Below are 17,235 nucleotides of genomic sequence, written 5' to 3'. Positions count from 1 at the left end.
GTCAGACATCACCAGTTTCCATTGCTAACAGTGGTAGAGGTCCTTTCAGATCTAAAAAATGCATATGCATTTGAGGCACTCTTGGCTAATCAAATTATAATACATTTTGGGTGCCTTTATTTTTTTATTTTTTTTTCTTACCATGGAAAATCAGAAAATGCAGAGACAATTTTGCCTAAGGCAGAACATAGTGGTTGGATGTCATGGAGCAAAGAAAAAAAACAAAAAAAACCCACCAATTAGCAGCAGGCAGGGAGAGGGGAAGGTTGCTTTCTGCAGCCTCAATTTGAAATCCTGCATTTGGGGGCAGGCCAGAATAAAATGGCAATTTTGTAGAGAGTTACATGGTGAACACACCTGAAGCTATTTTAATGTGGTTCTGCTTTAAAAAACAAACAAACAAACAACTCTCATGGGTTGGCTGGTGATATTTTTTCAAGGTTGGGTGGATTTAAATATAGTCACAGCTCATGACCTGACTAGCCATTGCTAGCATTTGCCCAACTGCTAGTTTAGAAAAATGGTTTGGAGAATGGATGATTTAACCAACAGAGATCAGTTCTATGTATCTGATTTATTAACCAGCATCAGGGAGAGACTGTGTCGTTCTGCAATTGCTGATCAGTGTAGACTGAACAGCCACATAAACTAAATTAAATAAGATAAGGGAAATAAATCTGTAGGTGGCATACTGACATACAGGATTACATAGTATTCATTTAATAAATGGCAATATACTGGAACTGATCTTCTGGTTAGGAGCCTATTTGATGGCTAGAAAGTTCTATTTATTTTTCACTCTCTGCAAAAAGTCTGATTTAGGTACGTTACAACAAAAATATATGGGAGCTTCAGGAAACTTAGTAACGGAGGATTAGTCAACAGATTACACCATGATTAAGTACACATCTAGAAATAATTTTTGAATTGCGAGTCTGTCCTTACTTATAAACACATCAAGCTTATTGAAAGACAACTTATGCTAGACATGCTGAATCATTTTCAGACTACTTTATACAGTATATATGGGTCCAAAAATTTAAAAAGTAATAATTTTGAAAAACCTACTGGTTACATACTGATGAGATTCCCGATTGATTTCATTTTAAGTAGAAAGTAACTATTGTCTTGATCCCCAATTTAAAGGCAAACTAACAAGGGTGATTCAGCTTTTCGAAAACTATGTCATATGCTGATTAAGGAAATCACTTAAAAGCTTAAGTAATCCATTCAGACTGTCAATTACAAAAGAGAATAAAATATTAATCATCAAGTTAAAACCTGGCAAATCCAAAACATTTCTGGTGTACTTTTAATAATTTGAGTACCATGCTCATTTATTTGCTAAGGAAAACCAAAGGCTACAATATTAAACGCCCCCCCCAAGTCTAGAACAATATGGTCCAGAAAAGTGTCTGGTGTTTTTAATTCCCTTCAAAATGAACTTAATCCCTTTAGAGCCAAATAGGAAGAAGTTTGCTTTTTATTTTCTGTGTGTTACTAAATAATTTGTTTTTTGTGATGGGCGTCCATATAGGATTAGAACGAGTTAAATGTTTCAAGAGAGACTGTCCATGTGAAATATAAATAAAAAAATCAAATACACTGTCTTGCTTTAGCCATTGGCATCTCTTTGGACACAAGATCTACAGTAACAATTTACACTGAAGTTTTCTACTCATGCTAACCTCTAGCAGACTAGCTTTAGAGCATGGATATTTTATGGGATGTAATTCATCCAAACAAAAAAGGAAAAATATTTTATTATTTACCCACATACCCCTCTCTCCCTTTGGGATTCAGATACCTATACTCTGACTCTCCTACCTAGCTGTTTAAAATAGCCACAAATTGATTCTGTGACCCCATTACACTGTTATACTATCTTGACATACAAAGGAAGCTCTACAGCAAAAGGCACACGAAGCAGGCAAGAAGAGACCTGTTCTGTCTTGGCTGTCCTTTGTGAGGACTGTTCCTTTTTATGTCCGTTAACTATTCTATTGGGACAAATCTGGCATTGTTTCTCAGATCATAACTGTCCATTGCTCCTCCTTGAAGAGTCACAATCAAATTATAACCTTTATATAACCAGATGGTCAGCGCCTATATAAAGAGCTTTCAAACTAATTCTGATAGTGTAAAAGGAAAAGATTTTAGTATCATAGCCTGTCTAATAAAACTGTGGTGAATAAACCATCCCTCCCTTCCCAATGTTATTTACTCCACAGAAGTAACCATCTTTGCTAACTTAAACTGGAGCTTCAGGTGCAAAAGGAAAGCAAGATTGGTCCTGGTACTCATTTCTGGAGCTTTTTAGCCAGTTGCCACTTTGTAACAGCTCCATATCTTTAAAATTGATATTTTCAGGTCATTAGTCTCATCACCCAGCTGGCCAATTTAGAATGGCTGCTATTAGACAGATGAGGTAATTTTATACTGGGAAAAATTCTTTGCCAGAATAGAGTTCAGCCCATTGTTTTGAAACCGACATGGCCTGAGTATTTTAATGTTAAAACTACAGTCACTGTATTGAGACAGAAAAGTGATTGATGGGGCTTTTAAGCTTCTTTATATCTACTAAATGCAAAAAGTCAACATGTTTGAAAGACAACAGTTAAGAAGGGTGGATTTATGCTTGTTTTAACTTTTTTTTTTTAAAATGCTCTAGCCACCAAGGAAAATGTTCTGGAACATCCTTTCTTTGTTAAATTTTTCAATGACTTTCTGAACTTATAATTTAGGCTACTGAATGCTCTGCTGTAACCTGACAAAAATTGGAGATAGGTTACATTAATTCATGTCTTTGCATGATTGGAGAATGAACACATTGGAGCATTGTATTTACACCCCACAGGCACTCATTTGGCAGGCAGCCTTGAAACTTCTAGCAATCCAAGTTAATCCAACCCCTTATTTTTATATAACCGTGCATTTGTGAACAAACAAGGCTTATGGTTTCCAAACACTTTCATTAGGAAATAAGTGTAAAATAAACTCTCATTTTCTGTCTTAAGAAGATGCTGTGCTTGAGCAGCTCTCACCAACTTATATACACTGAGAGCAACAAAACTGCTGCATGGTTTAAATTACAAATCAATAGATGCAGTTTGCACAGTCTCTTCTAGAAATCTCTCCATGCCCTGTGGTGGCCTTGAATTCTTATCTAGAAATTCAATTGAAAATTTCTAATTTTATGATAATTAAACATTTAATCTTCTTTAAAATTAACTTATCCACCATTACATACAAGTATTTAATTTACTTTGATTTGACAATCAGAGACCAATAAATGAAACAGTTTTACGTAGAGAACTTCAGGAATCACAAATTCCAAATCCCACTCTAGGTAATAAACAGCACAAGTTTGCCATATTTTACTCTATCAGTTCTGCTAAATATGTAATTCTACAGAAAAGTCATTAGGCATTGGAAACACTGTTAGAGCATATTGTGATAAGACACTTACCAAATCAAAAATTTTGAATTACTACATTAAAATGCACTCATATGATGTATATAATTAAAAAAAAAACATTTGGAAACCAGAAGCACTAGATCAAAACAGAAGGCTCATTAATACCACAACTTGTAGTGACTCATCGGATGTTGCTCACTTTAAATGGGAGAGTCAAGTAATCTAGGTCTCAGATTAGAACCACCTCAAAAATGGTAATATGGTGGGATGTGATCTTTTTTTGAATGGTATTGCATGCTACAGTAAATTAAGAGTATAAATGGTAGAAAATAAATATATATAGAAAGTAAATCTGAATTACAGTAATCTAATGCGCTTTTAGTAATACAGCTAAGGTCTTTTTAAAAAATATGATTTTTCATCTGACAGCAAGACTCAAAATGATGCTTCTGCACAAACCACACATATCATTAATATCTCTAATTTAAAATAACGGCCCTGTAAGCAATTGATTTGAATAAAAAGTAAAACTAAAAGGCTTGCCTTGTCTTGCAAGACATATAGGGCTTTGTTGAAACCTAAGTTCCTGTCAGGTTACAATAGCCTAAGCTATAAATCACAAACACCAGTGAAAAACAACTGCAGAAAAATTTGACAGGATGTTCCAGAATATTTTCTTTGGTGGCTAGGGCATTTAAAAAAAAAAAAAAAGTTAGCACAAACATAAATCCATTCTTTTTAAACTGTTGTCTTTCAATCATGTTGATTTTTTGCATGTAATAGATATAAAGAAGCTTATGAACTCCAGCAACCAAGCAGCATGTGCAGGTGTGTATTCAACTCATGCTCCTGTCTCTTTGTTTAGTTATAGGGCGTGTTGATCTCAAACAGATCTGTTTGGATCAACAAACAGAACAGTGTGCAGATCAACCGCAGAACCAACCTCCTGACGTCAAACCTTTTCCATGACGACCACTGTAAAAATTTATGAAATCATAAAGTCTTCTGGGATATTTATAGTCAGAAGCAAAGAGCTACTGGACTTTCTCTTAATCACAGCTTAGATGGCAACATGAATAATTTAAGTGGCTTACTTTATACTATAAGATCATAACTGCATCATCTTACCTTGAAGTACTTCCATAGGGAGAACAGTCCAGGCATTTTCCAGATAGGAGATATAAATGTAGCGAGCTGTATTACAGGCAAGGCCAATATAGAGCACTCTAAAGGGAGGAAAGAAGAAAAACAGTCAGAGGTTTGCAGTTGCCATGTCTTGTATAGTACCATAAATATACCGGATTGCTTTCTAAATCCTAATAAGAATGCAAAATGCAGCACAAGGAAGCGTGTGCTCACATGTAACAATTTCTTACTCAAAAATCTTCCTTTACAAAGATCCCACACCTAAACGCAACCTCTTCCCGCTCTGCAGGCATGCAGTTAACCTTCTTCCAAGTTAAAAATAAAAATGTGACTGATTAAATTTAAACAAAACCCCAGGAGAATTCTTTTCAAACCACTAATGGAAAACAAATTAATCCTAAGTAGAGGGATGTTTCTGTCTAGGGTTAATAGACCCTCTGAGCTTCTGACTAGGTAATGTCTATTCTCATTTTATGTAATTTCTTACTGCATTATATTTTAGAGAGAATATAGTTTCCATCACACCTCACACCAGCCTTTTTAAATGCCTCAGCGATTCAGACATCATCGTGTCATCCTGTAATTAGTAACAGAGCTGTACAGTTCAAGATGAATATAGGTCCATATTATTATAGAAATTTATTTCATCCATGCTGATGTAAAGTTAGCATTCCAGGAGTTGCATCCAGTTCACTACTTCTCTGAAATATGTACTCTTCCACAAAAAACAATACATACTTCATGTAGTGACAACACTACTGTTGTCACCTGTCTAGTTTTCACAGGATAATCCAATTTGGAAGCAAGAGGTTAAGAGTCAAGTTTTAAAATAACGGTGACCAGAAAGCTCAAGTCCAGTTTTCCCAGTTCATTTTCTCATCATACTATTTAACCAAACATCCTCTCTCCTTTTCAGGCTTCAACCCAATTGCTTCTTCCTCACCAAGCTAAACTAGCATTACTAGAAGCAGCCTTTGTTATGCATCATATCTTTCCTGTGGTTCTAAAAAGGAAACATTCTAGTAGGAGGAGATAAATCTCTTTTCCAGGACCAGGGAAAGAGGTAGATTTGGATAACAGACTAAATTAGTCTAAATTAGCGACAAGTCACTTTCCCTTGTTGTCCATCACTGCCAGGAAATGCAACCTCTAAAATCAGAAAGGAAAAGGAACGTGACTAAACCCCCCTTACCATTCATCCATACTTACAGGGGTAACACTAACTTCCTCCCTGTTTTGCATTTGACACGTATCAGGTTCACCTAACTTTACAATAACTTTTCTGATTTTTTTTTTTAAAAAGGTTATTTTTGGCTCTTGATTTCAACCACTCTTTTAACACCCTACTTATTATACCTCCCTACAGGGCAAAGAGGAGACTGCAGTATTTACTGATCTGCACTCAGGTGTTTTATAAAAGATCTTGTTATTCAACCTGCAGGTTTCTAGTGGACCTGTTCCAAGTGGGAGCAACTGTAGAACGCTCAAGGTGGCCACAGATATTTAAAAAAACTCTAATCTTAGAATGATGCACTGCACCTCTTAAATAACCAAGGTACGAGGGCTTGTATAGTACCATACTCAGGATTGAACCACAGGAAAATTAAAAAGGAAACACTGGCCTGGAGGTTAAGGCGCAGGCCTGAGCCTCTGAATATCAGGGCTTTATTTCTTCCACAGCCTCAAAGTCACTATGCACTCTTAGCAAAGTCATTTAATTGCTTCGTGCATCAATTTACCATGTGTAAAATTGGGCTAATGATTTCCTATTTCACTCAAGTATTGTGAAGCTTAAATCAATGTTAAGAAACTTTGAAAAATCTAAGATGGAAAGTGCTAATACAAATGCAGTATTTTTTTTTTTTTTTTTAAAGAGGTCCCATGATGTTCAGTCTTACTGGCTTCCACTCAGACAAAGGCCACTTTGCTCATGATATCACTACTCAAACGTAACTACACTGGAGTCAGCCTACTGGGATCAGGTAAGCCTGTGCTTTCTGCAGTAATGCCCAGATCTGCAAGGTTCTTAATATTTTATACTTTATAATAATTCATGTATTGTTGCAGAAAGTCTTACCAGACACCCCAACAGGCTGGCTCCAGACTCCATGCTTCCACAGGTATGGCACTGTGTCAGAGGGGGTCCATAGTTGATGTGTGTTGCCAGGATAGTAACACTGGAGCATCACTTAGAGCAGAAAATGGGGAGCAATGGCAAGGCCGGACATTAACAGGCAAAGTAGGGTAGGGAGATTAAATCTGTAGGGAACGAGAGCTACAACAAATTTGTTCCTTTCATTCATTCATCTCTACCATCTTTCTGTCCAACAACTTCACCTATTTTTCTTGATTGACTTCTGAGCATACAATTTCTTGCCAACTTTCTCCCAAAGAGAAAAATGGCCCTATGCAGTAAGCACACTTTTCATGTCCTTTCTCACCAGTTTCTCTTCCTTTCTGCCACCCTCCATTAGCTCAGAAGCAAAAAATCAAGTAAGTAATACGGACAATGTTCTCCTGTTTACTGGTCTTTCAGAATTTCAGCTAGATATTTATAAACCGAACCCAAAATGGCCAAGATGATCACATTTGAGTGTCAAAAGTTTAAGCACCCAATTAAAAGTGGCCTACTTTTAGAAGGGCTGAGCCATTGAATTCAGGAGCTACTAAGTACTTGGGGAGCCCTCATCATAACTTCTGAGCAACTGCTTGTTTAATTTTTCTCATCTTTCCATGATCTTTCATATCTTAGGACACAGCTGCTTAGCAGAGCTGGCGAATAACTGATTTTTCTGTTCACCGACAGTTATGAAAAAATAATCCAAAAAGGTTCAGGTTGACCAAAACTGAAAAATTTCAACAAATTGAAAAAAATCCTTTTTGGGCACTTGTAAGGGGCTAGATTTACAAAAACACATGGAGGAACCACTGCCCTCCTTATAAAACCTTTAGTCCAGTGGTTAGGGCACTCATCTGGAACGTGGGAGATCCACGTTCAATTGCTCTCTCTGCTTGATGTGGAGCAGGGGCTTGATTTGGGTCCTCCCACATCTTAGGTGAGGACCCTAATCACCAGTCTAGAGAGTCATTCTCATGCTCTTTCCCTGGCCCAATGATTATTCATTGTCATTCACAGTGACAATTCAAAGTACACCACCACCACCACCTCCTCCTGCCATTTTGTGAATGGCATCTAAGGCCTGGAAAACAAAATGGGGATCAAAAATATTTGGCAAATTTGTGTCAAATTTACTAACAGTTTCTGGTCAACTAAAATTGCATTTTTCAATACACTATACACATAAAATTTTTTGCCCAGCTCTAGTCATCACCCATCTGTTTCCCAGTAGAACAATGGGTGCTAAACAATTTTGAAAGTCTTTCCACTTAATTTAGGTGCCTAAATGAGAGCTATTTTGAAAATCTGGCCCTGACGCTTTAAACTGCCTACCCTCCATATGACATGCAGACAAAATAGCTAAGTGCCAGCATATAAAAACTAGGAAGCAACTGGAAGAGTAGGCTTATGCCCAGAATAGAGCAGTGGTATTCAGAACTGTCTGAGTTACCAACCAAAGAAAGAAGTGCTTATTGCCAGAAAGCAATTATCTCAATTTGAAGAAACTTGGACCCTTTTCTAGATACATCTGGACATAAAATATTGAGATGGTTCAAAGAATGCCATACCTTCATTCCACCTAACCTCTTTTTCCCTGCCCCCTCCTCCTCCTATTCATGTACCTCTTCTCCTAGTTTATTACTGTTAACCCCACCCTGACATGTTATGTCTATGCATTATTGTCTGGTTTTGTATTGGCTTGTCTTTCTGGTTTGACAAATTGTAAGACTGCATAATTACATTAGAGATCCTGTGAAGCATGTGAAATTTGGAAACATAAAAGCTGTAAGTCATTTACCTTTCTACTGTCTGCTTCTTTATGAAAAGAAATCATTTTTTTTTTAAAAAGGAAGCAGAATTTCAGTGCAACATAGCACAGAACTCTCAATAAGAAATCCTGCAAAATACCCACCCCACCACCACCTACATACCTCTCCATCAGAGAACATGCCACAGGAAATGCATTCATATGCTTCTTCTTAACCTGAGTAGGTTTCAGAGTAGCAGCTGTGTTAGTCTGTATTCGCAAAAAGGAGTACTTGTAGCACCTTAGAGACTAAAATTTATTTGAGCATAAGCTTTCAAATAAATGTGTTAGTCTCTAAGGTGCCACAAGTACTCCTTTTCTTTTAATCTGAGTAATCATTCAATTAAGTCACAAAACCTCAATTTGCTGAACAGAAAGGGGGAAAGTGACAAATAGCATGGTCTAAGGGTTAAAGAAGGGGACTTGGAATAAGGATGCCAGGGTGCTAAGCCTAGCTTTGACATGGATTTGTTCTGTTGTACCGGGCAAGTTATTTAACTTCCAAATAACTCTTTTTTCCATCTGTAAAACGGAGAATACTGCCCATTGAATTGTGCACAAAGTGCTATGGTGATCTCTAAAATGTTTACAACATAATTTGAGTATCAGTACAGTGATACGTGAATCTGCTGTGAGTCTCAGAACTAGAGTTGGGCAACATTTTTCAGATGAATAGTTTATTTGCTGAAAAATGCAGCTCTGGTGGATCCAGAACTATATGAAAATTTGACATGAATAGTTTCAGCCAGTCACAGAGGAGGAGGCAGCTGGAGGAAATGGTGATGCCACCACTGCCCCCTCTTGTAGACTTTAGCCCAGTGGTTTGGGCACTCACCTGTGATGGAGGAGACCCAGGTTTGAATCCCAACTCTGAAACAAACCCAAAACTAAGTTTTTCAAGATTCAGTTCAACCTAAGTCTATTCTTTTTTATTTTTCAGAACCTCCACCAAATCAAAACATCAGTTACCTGCTCAGATCTAATCAGAGCTCCCATGGGGGTCTGAACCTGGAATGCTGGAATCAGCAGTTTCATTATCCTGGAGGATGTGAGAGTTGTGTGAGTAGCTGATCTACCGAGGTGCAGCTTACTGTGAACAGTGCTGATACATTTCCGCCCCCCATTTATCTGTCAGAGCGTATGATTACAAGAATCAAGCCTGTGCCTGTCTCCAAAAACTCAGGCAGGAGGGATAGTGAAGGTACTAGTGCTAAGCTATCAGAAAAATTACAGCAAGAGCTTCTATTCTTTAGAATGGAAGGAAGAATAAGTAGAATTCAGTGTACTTCTTTGCTGGTAGTAGGGGTTAAATGAAGATAGAACAACTTCAGCTGTGACCTTTCTACACCATAATAGAAAAGTCGTAGTCATCTCCCTCACAACAGACCTAGGAAGTCTTCAGGGCTGGATGTGTAGTGGGAGGAACCTTTCCCCTCCCACTATTATATGAGAACTTACTGCACAGTTTCTGAGGACACTTAACCCTGTATGTGCCAAAATTGTTCATATTCTGTTTTGGGCCATTAAAAAAGGATAGAGATGTACAACATACAACCCTGGTCTCATCTGGTTATCTCTATTTTCCATAAGATATATTAAACATCCCTAATGCATTAGTGAGGTTGAAAGCTAATGCTACTCATTTTATTAATAAGTGAAGTAACCTTAAAATAAAGTAAAATAAAATAAAGCAGTCATACCAGTCAATGTGTTTAAAGCAATGCAAAGGGGATCACATACAGCAGTGGTTCTCAAACTTTTGTATTGGTGACCCCTTTCACATAGCAAGCCTCTGAGTGCGACCCCCCCCTTTTAAATTAAAAACACATTTTTATATATTTAACACCATTATAAATGCTGGAGGTGAAGCGGGGTTTGGGATGGAGGCTGACAGTTTGCGACCCCCCATGTAATAACCTCACGCCCCCCTGAGGTGTCCTGACCCCCAGTTTGAGAACCCCTGACATACAGGATCATAACTCCTCACCGTTGCCAGATAGTTTTCACTTTTTGGGAGGAGAGGCTTTAATGCAGTGGATCAAGAGTCTATGTTATTTTGCAAAATTCAAAGAGCTAGTGGAGAAAGATAGCACCTGGGGCGGACAGTTTGCAGGTTGCTATGACTAAAATATAAATAAGTATTAGTTATTACTAAAATATGAAAAGAATAGGACCAACAGTTAATATACATTCATTGTTCTGGCTGTGGTTATAAAGGGACGTGTGTTAAACTGACACTAGCTACTGTTAGTATCTAAGCAATTTAGGTCAAGTGAAGCAATACGCTCTGCCCAATATCTATCAAAGTTTAGAAGAAATGGAATTTCTTTTTAAAAAGAAATCCTTAATATGGAAAATGTAGAGAAAAAGCAGCAAGATCTACACCCCCATTCTTGTCCATTTTACCCTCTTACTTCCACAGTCCTGCCATTTCTCTTTCCTACTTAAATCACACATGAAACAAAAAGGGCTAAAAGTAAGTTTTTGTACTATAATCAAGTACATTTTGAAAACACCAGGAAATGGAAGTAACTTGATGTAGTCCTATGACTGATTGTCCTGACCACTTTGCTTGCATATTTTAACTCCTCCTCTCCGTACATGTTTCTAGAGGCTTTAAGGTTCTTAGGGCAGGGAATTTCTTCCTATATATGTGCGCACAATATCTAGCACACTGTGGTTTCTACTGCAGTATAAAGAAAAATATTAAGAGGGGGAATTAGGTCTCACGTTAAGAGTTGACCTTAACTCCCAAGGATGCACGGGAGCATTATACTACAAAACTTTATAATTAATGTTGTGTAAACTAACTCCTACTGATATCAAGATTAGGAACATCAAAGGTTAATGAAAAAAGCAGTATTTAAAGGTACTCCAGGCAGCCAGGAGCTATGAAACTGTAGATTCCAAAGAATTTTGCATGTAGGAGATATACTTCAAAACTGGCAGTCTCCTGTTCAGCAAAACATTGATTGCTTCATACCCAGATTTAAAACCATTTTGACTATGATTTGCTAATGACTGTTCTTTCCATGATGATTATACATTTCTCAATGTCACTGTGCCCTAAAAGAAAATTATGCATTTAACATGAGCAAGTCCCAGATCCAGATTATCTCCACAATTACATTGCATACACACAGACAAGATATAATTATCTCTTGTTCATTTATACACCTTTAAAGTCAATATACACATGTAAATTCCAGGGCTTCAGCTCCATCAAGGGGTACTTTCTGGCGACATCAGGTGCCACGTACGTATCTCTTACCTGGGCCATGTCATTGCCAAAACCTCCAATATATAGAATTTAGCCGTGGACTGTCAAATAAATAATCCTTAAATCTTATCTTTTACTTAAAGGAAGCTTTCCCTTCCATGATCACTCCTTCCACTTCCCTTTTCCATCCAAATGCATCTAGATCTAGAGTAATGAAAATACTATATGCACACATCTGGCATAAAACCTCTTGTCAAAACACAGTGCCTCATAACTCCACCAGTTTATTTATGTTTCTTTTTCCAACAGACACTTTAAATGTCAGAGGAGAAATACATATCTTTTTAGACTGCAATCCATCTACTGCCTGTCACATAACATAAGGGTAATATTCAATACACTTCATACGAGAGGAGGAAAGCAAATTTAATATGCCAAAAACAAAACATTTTCATGCTGCAGATGTAGAGACCGTCTCAATGTTTCAGCATGGTCTATGAGCTGAAAACGAAAAGTATCTTTTGCTATTAAATTACACTCTTCTTTTTTCCTTTCCCTGAGAAGTGCCAGTAAATTGTTAACTAATTATGTGTAAAATTTAAAGTTATGAAAGCTATTTAGCCTTATTATGCAATCCACTTAAATGGAAGAAAGATATCCTGCTTCACCAATAAAAACAAGTGAAGGGAAGGGAGAGAACATCTTGTGATCAGCACAGAAAAATGTATACTGGTTAGCTTAAAATAATGGCTCTAGATTAATTAAAAGCCTAAAGACTCTACTTGGTATAAAATTTGATATCCCAAGTGCCAGGCAAAGTAACTTGAGAGATCATTTGAAACATACCTTTGGCTGAGGTCAAGAGAGACAACAGTGGGATCAACTCACTGAAAACAAACAGGACAGGATGTAAAAAAAACTGCATGACCCAGAAGGTTGAAAACGCCCAGGCATCTAGATAACGGATCCTCAGGTGTATTGGGAGAGGGTATGGGAACAAGATTACAAATACAGTTCTGTGAAATTATGCTTTGCCTCTGTTTAGGGGACCACCATAAAGATGGTAACAATATTACACACTTCAAGATAAACAAGCCCAGAATAGATTGTTGTTCAAACAAATCGTGGAGTTTTGAAGCAAAATCATTGGGGATGCACTTTAAAAGTAATTCTTTAGAGGTTACACTGCCAAATATCACTGAAGTGCTGAGAAAACATTTTGGGTGTTATAAGTTACATCATATACATGTTTAAAATGGACATTTCTTTCATCAGGCAGTCACGTATCTGAGTGTACGCAGGTCAGGACAGAGATCTTTAAAATAAGGGGCAAGAGTGGTTTTGGAGAAGTGTTGCCTCACTGTTTAAATCCACAGTAAACAGTTCTCCAAGTTAGAGACCATAACCTAGTCCCATTCTCTAGAGAATGTATTCACGGTATTTATATACATTTTTGTAATATAAAGTTTAGCACTGGAATATATTACAGATTCACTGTGCCACATTAGGAATTTGACAGAAATTGGGGGAAAGGATCATATTAAAAATAAGGCTTGCTAGAAAAAAATTCATAGTAAACTTTCACCAGTTTCTAGCTTTTTTTTTTTTTTTTAAATATTGGGTAAATGCTACAGGAATCTTTATGTTATCTCTTCTGTTTCTATTGTACTGGACTCCTACCTTGCCTGGTATATCAGAGAGATTACACTATTTCTGTACGTACAGTGTTCTAGCACAAACACAATATCACTCCCTGAAATACTTCTAGGGATGGTGCTGGCAAATATTGACATCTTCACCGATGGTGCTCTCCAACAATGAAGAGATAAGTGAGGTGGTTCATCTCCAGGCAGAACCATTCTTGGTCCAGCTCAGCCAGGAAGAGCATAACTTAAAAGAAGTCTCATTTATAAGCAGCACAAATATAGTCAAAAAACAGATTCACAGGAGGAGACTATTTAAAATAGAGAAACATGAGGCTAACTCAACTTAATATTCTAGACACTTGGCTCTAATAATATGTGCACAGTTCTTTAGTGATTGTCATTTGCTTACCTGATGTGACCAATCAGTTCAATCAACTTGTGGCTAAAGAAGTAGGCAGTCAGCTCAGACACGTGGCTCAAGACAGAGCAGACTCCAAAGAGGGTGGTAGTGCCATTCAGGTCTTCCAAGTGCCAGTAGAGAAAGGTGAACACAAACCCATACCCAAACCCCATAAACCAAGCCACAAACAGCACAGACCCATACTGTATGCTGCAAAGGAGCTTTATCAGGTCCCAAAAACTGAATGACTGAGACTGGCTTATGCTGCTGGGGGTGTCATCAGAGGATTCAGTGGAGGCATTTCCATCCACCTGTGGGATCTCTACTTCCTTCCTCTTGTTTTCATCTTCTTTGTAGTGGTTATAATGGAATCTGAACTGGGTGGCCACAATAAGTGCCATTGACATCAGTACACCAAAGACTATGAAAACAATCCTGTAATTCTTGTACTCAGGATCTTTACAGCCCAGACCTTCGATGATCACTTCTATACGGGTATAGTCTATACCAATTCCCACCGACAGCATGGCCAGTCCCCAGCCCAGAGAGCCCCACATTCGCTGCAAGCCATAGCGGTCTCTGTGTTTGCCAAGGTATTGGAGAGTCACGGTGTCCACAATGGTAACAGATGAGGCACTGAAAAACTCTCCTATAATGACAACCAAGAGAATGAGTAGAAAGATAGCTTCTACTTCTTGATGATCATAAACCAGCATGACATGGTCAGAAGATACTGGCTTCGTGGTTACAACAGGTGTTGGTGTAGGATGGGTCATATTTTCTGGCAGTCCTGGATTAGTGGTTGTATTCTTTGAAACAAAATTTGTATTGTTGTTATCCAAGGCAAGGTCTCCATTTCTGGTCTGAGCAGAAAATGAAAACCATTCCAAAGTTGGGGGACTGTTAGCTAACAGGCCCCGCTTCCCACGACCCTTCTGTAATGTAGCACTAGCTGTAGTTAGTAGAGAAGAAATGGTGGCATTTTGGGGCAGCGATGTTAAAAGGTGGCTGGCATTGGAAGGATGTGGTGGTGGAGGGACCTTTGGTACACATCTTAAGGTAGCTGGTCTAACAAATCCAATCCCCAGGTTAAATAAAATCCAACATAAAAGCGAAAAGAGAAGGACAACTTTCCCTTTTTTAAAGCGATCTGCCACCACTCCCCAGAAAGGAGCACTGCAAAACTCAATAAAGTACCTAATGCCCACCAGAAGTCCACTCTGACTGGGCGACATGCCCAGCTGCTTATAATACACAGGAAGCAATGGGTAAAGGGAGCCATATGCAGAATAAAAGAAAAAATAAAAGACCTTGGAGATCAGAAGATCATTGTTTATTTTGACACAGTGCCTTTCTAACCAGTCTAGCTCCTCATCTGGGACAGTGGTGGTCTCCGTTGAAGGGGTTTCATTTTGGGGCTGGAGATCTTGCTCCTTGGAAATTCCACTGAAAGGATCAGCAAGCATATACTTTCTCTTCTGCTCTTCTTCATCATCAGTTAAAATGGCAACTTTATCATCAGCTGCCATAGCTCACCACAAGCATCCGATACTCAACACACTCTCCACAATGACTGCAGCTATCCTGTAGGGCAAATAAAATAGACTACAGTTAAAGCACAACACAGAGAAAGAAGGGTGCAATCATCGAAGATCAGGCACTGAGGAATAAAAGAAAAAGAGCCTCTTTTTATTACTGATATGCCTTGCCCATAAATACCTCAGGAGCTGAGGAAAGAAAAACATTGTATTCAATAACAAATTTATTAGAGCATAAGCTTTCGTGAGCTACAGCTCACTTCATCGGATGAAGTGAGCTGGAGCTCACGAAAGCTTATGCTCCAATAAATTTGTTAGTCTCTAAGGTGCCACAAGTACTCCTTTTCTTTTTGCGAATACAGACTAACACGGCTGCTACTCTGAAACATTGTATTCAATGGTTAATTCACTTTGATAATGACGGACAATACTGGCAATCATGAAAAAGTGGATTTAATGACAGACACTGCCACTACTATAGCAATTTATCTTCCAGCAGAAGTTCTGTAGCTCTCTGCAATAATCATTCTTTACATTTATTACAGGAGAGATTTTCAAAGGCACAAATAGGAGCTAGGCAACTAACTGAAATTTGTGCCTTTGAAATCTCCCCCCTACAAGTCATCTGCTTTCCTAAGAATCTAACACCAGTATTTACAGTTTTGCTTAACTAACCGTAGGACAGGGAATGAGGTGACTCAGGAGACAAGTCATGAGATATGGAGCTCTTCTTCACCAGTCATATCCATTACACCTGAAGGCCTATGCAAAATTATTTGATCTCCAACTGGAGTCCAATTTTCAGAAATGCTGAGCATCTGCAACTTCAGTTGAAGTAAGTGGGACTGTGGCTGCTCAGCACCTCTGGGAAAAAGAAAAGTAAGGCCCCCTAGTTCCTAGAGGACAGGTACCTACATCATAAAAATCATCCTCACAATTAGGTTGGAAGCCTCAGTAGCAGGGGGCAAGGATCAAACAGACATGATCTTTTATCCCTTTCAAGATTCAGAAATATAAGAGGGACTGAGGAGAAAACGTATTTCCACTGCAGGCCCCGTACTTATTCTGTGGAGAAACAGTGGATTTTAGGAAGGTCAATCCCGTACCTTTTTACAAATAATAATTAATTTAAAAAACAATTTTAAAAGCCACCAGGATTTAGATTTTGCTTTTAAGAGCATCTTTCATACGTAAGGTGCTCATAAAAGATCTTAATAATAGTGTTAGCCATTAGTAATTTTCCTTACGGGGAACAAAACATTGGTCTCTCACACAGAAGTGCAGTCCATTAGTTCTTGGCTACCAGATTGGAGACATATTGCATTAATTTGAGATTTTGTGGCATTAGTATTTGTAAACTTAACCTGGAAAAAAAATTAGATTCACAAACTATATAATGTAAATATGTTTCATTCTAAATAAATATTTCAGTGCATGTTTCTGGATAAGCCAAGAGATTCCACAAAACAATTCAACTTAAATATTTAGTAGATACTCTCTTGCCTGAAGCAATATATTTTTGTTTTTCACTCTGGATCAACTTACATTCCAAAGCAGAACTTTTTAAGGTCTAAATTCTAATTATAGTGGTTTCAAACTCTTTTGGATTGCTGATAAACTGTTCCACTGAAATTTATTAATGTCATAATATTTAAATTGTGAAATATAGAACATGTTTCTCCACTGATTCTTTTAATATTCTATAAGGAACTTAATTTCCTATTCTTAAAAAGCTGAGAAGCCCTCACAAGATTCCAATCTCTAATATTTTAGAATCAAATTGGAAGCTTAGTTTTGCCTGCTTACTAATTCATTGTTGATTGAGATAGGCAGAGATTATCCTTTTAAATAAATCTGATTATAGTTCAGAATTTTTTCCCAAACATTAAGGGCAATAACTGACCAGGGATTAAAGTTTAAAAGATTTCTTTCCAACCTAAT

The 17,235-nt window shown here is 37.8% G+C and overlaps 1 protein-coding gene across 4 annotated transcripts in view; it reads right to left on the bottom strand.

The window, feature by feature from the left end:
* MFSD6 (major facilitator superfamily domain containing 6) overlaps window positions 1-16,646 on the bottom strand; it is a 30,005-nt gene extending 13,359 nt beyond the window's left edge. Inside the window, exons 1-4 of one of the 4 annotated variants that reach the window (XR_006278059.1) lie at window positions 16,542-16,643; window positions 15,457-15,483; window positions 13,766-15,340; window positions 4,547-4,644 (exon numbers count right to left, since the gene is read on the bottom strand). Coding sequence is in view for 3 of the 4 variants with exons in the window: in XM_038421881.2 (XP_038277809.1) it covers window positions 4,547-4,644; window positions 13,766-15,285 (1,618 nt within the window). In the remaining variant the exon portion in view is untranslated. Of the gene's footprint in view, window positions 1-4,546; window positions 4,645-13,765; window positions 15,341-15,456; window positions 15,484-16,541 lie in introns of all 4 variants that reach the window. The other 3 variants (XM_038421881.2, XM_038421880.2, XM_038421877.2) reach the window with 3 other exon arrangements.
* Between the last annotated feature and the right edge of the window lie 589 nt (window positions 16,647-17,235).

This window comes from Dermochelys coriacea, chromosome 11 (genome assembly GCF_009764565.3).
Source record: "Dermochelys coriacea isolate rDerCor1 chromosome 11, rDerCor1.pri.v4, whole genome shotgun sequence".
Taxonomy (NCBI): domain Eukaryota; kingdom Metazoa; phylum Chordata; order Testudines; family Dermochelyidae; genus Dermochelys; species Dermochelys coriacea.
Note: the sequence above shows the minus strand (reverse complement) of the source record. Positions and strands in the feature narration are given on the sequence as shown.